This window comes from Vicia villosa, linkage group LG6 (assembly GCF_029867415.1).
Source record: "Vicia villosa cultivar HV-30 ecotype Madison, WI linkage group LG6, Vvil1.0, whole genome shotgun sequence".
NCBI classification, from domain to species: Eukaryota; Viridiplantae; Streptophyta; class Magnoliopsida; order Fabales; family Fabaceae; genus Vicia; species Vicia villosa.
Genome location: NC_081185.1, coordinates 165,495,554 through 165,500,197, shown reverse-complemented (window position 1 = coordinate 165,500,197; position 4,644 = coordinate 165,495,554). Strand labels below are relative to the sequence as shown.

At 36.4% G+C, this 4,644-nt stretch overlaps 1 protein-coding gene across 1 annotated transcript; it reads right to left on the bottom strand.

The window, feature by feature from the left end:
* Positions 1–471: 471 nt before the first annotated feature.
* On the bottom strand, positions 472–3,399 carry LOC131611008 (leucine-rich repeat receptor-like protein kinase PXC1). The gene is made up of 2 exons (XM_058883122.1): positions 1,573–3,399; positions 472–1,459 (listed from the first exon to the last, which is right to left on the bottom strand). The coding sequence occupies exons 1-2, from the start codon at positions 2,969–2,971 to the stop codon at positions 777–779; spliced, it is 2,082 nt and encodes a 693-aa protein (XP_058739105.1). The 5' UTR covers positions 2,972–3,399; the 3' UTR covers positions 472–776.
* Between the last annotated feature and the right edge of the window lie 1,245 nt (positions 3,400–4,644).

The window sequence follows — 4,644 nt, the reverse complement described above, 5'->3', positions numbered from 1 at the left end:
GCTAGCATTCATGGCGCTATAGTGCATTGTTTTTTTTATTAAAACTAAAATTAATTAAAAATAAATAAGTTGGAAAATAAAAAAATACTAATACTATTAAATTTAAATAGAATTACAAGGTGGAAAATTTTGTAACTATGGTGCTAGGGGTATTGGCACATATTCTTAGGCCCCAACAAAATTAAGATCTAAATCAAATTTGTGTGTAACAAATTATTTACAGACATCTAAATCAAATCAAATTTTTTTAGGAATTACAATTTAACAATAAAATGAGTTAATGTTATCAAATTACATGTACTACATGCAGTCCACAAAAAGCAACTTAGAGGTTACATGTTGCATAGATGATTGAATGAAGAAAAAAAAGAGCTATTGTTTTTCATGAACAATATTTCTACAATAATATTTTCATTTTTTAAGATTCCATTCAATATTTTTTTGTTCAATTATCAATAAAGGTAACCCAGAGGTAAACAAAAGACAGTTTTAAATCTAACCCTCTTTCTTTTACTGTACAGGAAGGAACATGTAATGGGTGAATAGCAGAGACATTGATTTACTAGAGATCAGCTAAGTACCAATACAAGTGCAACAACAACAACAATCATTTTGCAAATACAATAAATATAAAACAAAATTAACAACATATGAAAATATAAAGGGACACAAATAGGTAAATGCAACTAGAAGAGGATCAAAGAGAGTTAAATTCATGACAATAAGTCAATAACTAGCATGATATTGATATGAGGCAATAAATAACAGTAGTGTTATTAAGCTAGGCAATCTTCGGTAGTGGCAAGTGAAGGTGAAAGTGAAGTGCGAGATTCATCATAGTCCTCTCTTAGAGGAGATTGTTCCACTCTAATATCCTCGATCATCTTAACAACTTCCAACATAGTAGGCCTCTGCTCCGGTTGCGACACAACACAAGCAAGTCCTATATTCAGCATTGAAACAAGCTCCTCTTCGATGTTCTTGTACCTTAAAAGTTCCTGATCAAACACCTCCGATGTCCACTCTTTCTTCACAATCGACCGAACCCATTTCGGAAGATCCACTTCTTCTTCCTCGGATTCCACACAAGCACGAACTCCTATAGGAGAAGAGTACTGAGAGGAAGCAGCCCTTCCTGTCAAAACTTCCAACACCAACACCCCGAAACCATAAACATCCGCCTCTTGTGAAAGCTTCTTCCCTTCCGCTTGCTCGGGAGCTCTAGACCCACCCAGCCTCGCAACCGCGTGAGCAGGGTTCAATAATAGCGACAAGCCAAAGTCACCTATGCAAGCAACTCCATTCCTGTCAAGCAACACATTGGAAGATTTTACATTCCCATGAGGTATCTTGGCTGCACTATACTCTCCATGAATCCTTGCTAGGCCTCTTGCTGCCCCCAACACCAAGCTTATTCTTGTTGTCCAATCCAACGGAATCCTCCCCGGACCACGGTTCCCTAAAACATTCCCAAATCCATTACCCAATTCGTAAGCAAAAAACTAATAATAATTGATACATTTACTGCATTATAGAACAATATAGGAAAGTAGAGTAGAGTAGTAGACAAACCATGAAGAAGAGAATACAAGCTTCCATTAGAGAGATAATCATAAACCAGAAGCTTTTCTTCCTTAGCATAATAATAAGCTTTGAGCCTAACAACATTAGGGTGTCTAAGCTTTCCAACAACATCCATATACTGTTCAAACTGATTCCTATCACAAGGATTAGCATCTTTGAGTCTCTTAACAGCAACAGTGCATCCATCATCGAGAACAGCTCTATAAACAGTTCCCAAACTACCCTTCCCAAGCATCTCGGCCGAAGCTCGAAGCAAATCTTCGAGCTCAAACTCATTGCTCCTGTCGAAAAACACTAGTTTGCTTCTTTCTGTTTCGGTTGTTCCATCACTATCTCTATCCACACCGCCATTGTTGCTATTTGCAGTGTAACCTTTCTTCTCGCTTCCACTGCTGCTATCGCTTTTTCTCTTTCCAAGCTCGCTATCCATGCCAACCGTTGAGTTAGATTTTCCTCCTCTTCCGCAACATTGCGCCACCATGAAAGAAACCACCACTAATAATGCCACGGAAACTGCCACTGTAACCGCCACAATAGTACCCGGACTCAACATTTTCCGTTTGCTCGAAGGAGTTTCAGATGGAATGGTACCGTTAGCATTTCTACTAGATTTTGGCATAGAGCTAGGATTTGAAGGAACTATTTCCGAACTATCGTCGTCATCAGAAGGAGGAGGAACATGAGCTTCGGTGACAGGACAATTTGGTAATGGTGTCATTCCGCAGAGACCGTGGTTGCCAGAGAAGCTTTTGTTGCCGAATTTGGTAAGCATTGCGTCTGGTAAGCGTCCTTGGAGTTCGTTGTTAGTAATGTTGAGTTCTCTGAGATTGAGTAGAGAAGAAGAAAGATCCGGAACTTCACCAGAGAGTTCATTATTCTGTAACCGGAGAGTGAGGAGAAATTTCAGTTTCGAAAGCTCTTTAGGTATTTCGCCGTGGATGTTGTTATCAGAGATGTCAAGTCTGATGAGAAGCCGTAAGGATGATATCTCCGGTGGTATGTCGCCGGAGAAGTCGTTGCTTGAGAGGTAGAGTAGTTCGAGATCAGTACAGTTTAAGAGAGGAAGAATGGTTCCGTTTAAACGGTTATCGTGAAGGTCAAGGAAGCGTAGGTATGTTAGCGTTGAGAGAGAATGAACCGGACCTCGGAGATTGAGGGAAGGGACGGAGAGAGCTACAACTCTGCCGTTTGGGGAGCATTCAACTCCGTGCCAGGCGGAGTTGCAGGCATCCTCGCCGGTCCAGTTACCGACGAGGTAGCCGTGGAAGTCGGTTTGGAGACGGAATTCAGTGAGGGCGTGTGTATCATTTTGTAGTGCACTCTGTGTTAATGATTGTGATGTGGAGAGAAATGCTAAGATTAAGGCTAATTGTAGTGATATGTTCATGTTATGGTTTTGGAAAGAAAGGGAAGAATGTGTGTTTTTATGATTTGAATTTAAAATGTGGAGAGTGAAGGGTGTGGTTGTGAATTTGAGTGAGGAAGAAAATGTGGCATGATGGTGAGAGAGTGTGTGGGGAATATGATGATTAAAGTTTGAAGCTGATTATGGGATTTGTAAGAGGATGGTGTGTTTTTATGATTGCTGTTTTCTATTAGATTAGTGGAAATAGAATCACAGTGTTCTACTTTTAGTTTTTGTTTGGTCTGTTATGCTAAAGAGATAAAAAAAATGATGTTATGTAGAATGGGTTTAATTAGCACAATTATACATAAGAACAAAAGAGGTTAACTAATTTGAAATTTTCATGTGTTCACTTCTGGCGATGATTTGAGGTAAACTTTAGAATGTACAATTGATACGTTTAGGTACCAATAAATGTTCTAGATGAGTGTAAAAAAATTGAATTAATTTAGGCTGGATAGATGAACTTGATTTATGAGTCCCACTGCTGGACAAACTTTAGAGGGTTTCACCAAACTAATTAAAGCTGTTCATTATTTAGTTTGTCTGCTGCTGCTGCTACTCATTCTCTTTTTTCATGTGGTGGAAAGAAAAAAAGAAGTCATCAATTCAACTTTAAGTCAACAGCAAGCAAAGTTTTTTTATCATATCCTAAAAATAAGCTATCGAATCCAATGATTAACATGTATAAATAAATGTAAGGAACATCACTGAAGTTCAAGCATCCAACAATGTATAGTACTAGTCGTATATAAATTTTAAATTATATTTGTCAATAAAAAAAGTGAAAAATAATTTCCATATTTTTTGTTGCTATGAATAGTTTTAATAAAAATAAAAAAAAATCTGCTGCAAACAATGAAGGACTAGTTAAGGTGAAAGAGATGGGTTGTTATTGTGAATAGTTATTTGCATTATGAATTTGTATATAGTTCCATTAAAGGGAAAGAAGTAGTAAAGTAGAGAGGATTTGGAGGCGAGATTGGCGCTCTAAATTAAAAAGCACTTCATATATATTTTTTTTGGTGAGAAAAGCACTTCATATTTTGCTTTTACCAAAAGTGTAATTTAAAATTTAGAATAAGTTCCTAAATGCTAGTTTGTTCCACTTTACACTTCTAACATTTGGACCTACCGGTCAAAAAATAAACATTTGGACGTAAAATTGATTATGAATATCATATGAGTAGAATGGAGGTAATTCATTTACATACTTTTTTTTTCATCACTAATATCCGGTTAATTAGACCTCTAATTTGATTAGTAGATCAGTTATGACAATAAATTTTTTAATTTTGATAGAAGTTTATTTTTTTATATCTATTTTTATTAGAGAGTAATAATAATAAAATAAGGGGGAAATGAATTATACCCTACATAAATACAGTGTAGATGTTAGAATTGGTGTACTTATAGCATTTCTGTTTTTATTAATGTTTTAACTTGTGTCCCTTAATAAAAGGTGATTGCATAATCCTTTAAAATAATTTCACACGTTATTTTGAAATCTTGCACTACATCAAAAATTGATTTTTCCAATAGTATTTGGTTTTTTCTTTACCCACCTCCCTATGGGGTCACTCCCAGTGAAAACCCCAGTTTACCCTTGCTTAGGAAATGAACTTCCGAAGTATATTTTTTTTAAAAATTTTCTC

Coding starts and splice junctions, on each gene's coding strand:
- LOC131611008 (XM_058883122.1), bottom strand. CDS start 2,971: ATGAACATATCACTACAATTAGCCTTAATCTTAGCATTTCTCTCCACA. Junction 1,460..1,572: donor CTTGTATTCTCTTCTTCATG/GTTTGTCTACTA, acceptor GGAATGTTTTAG/GGAACCGTGGTCCGGGGAGG.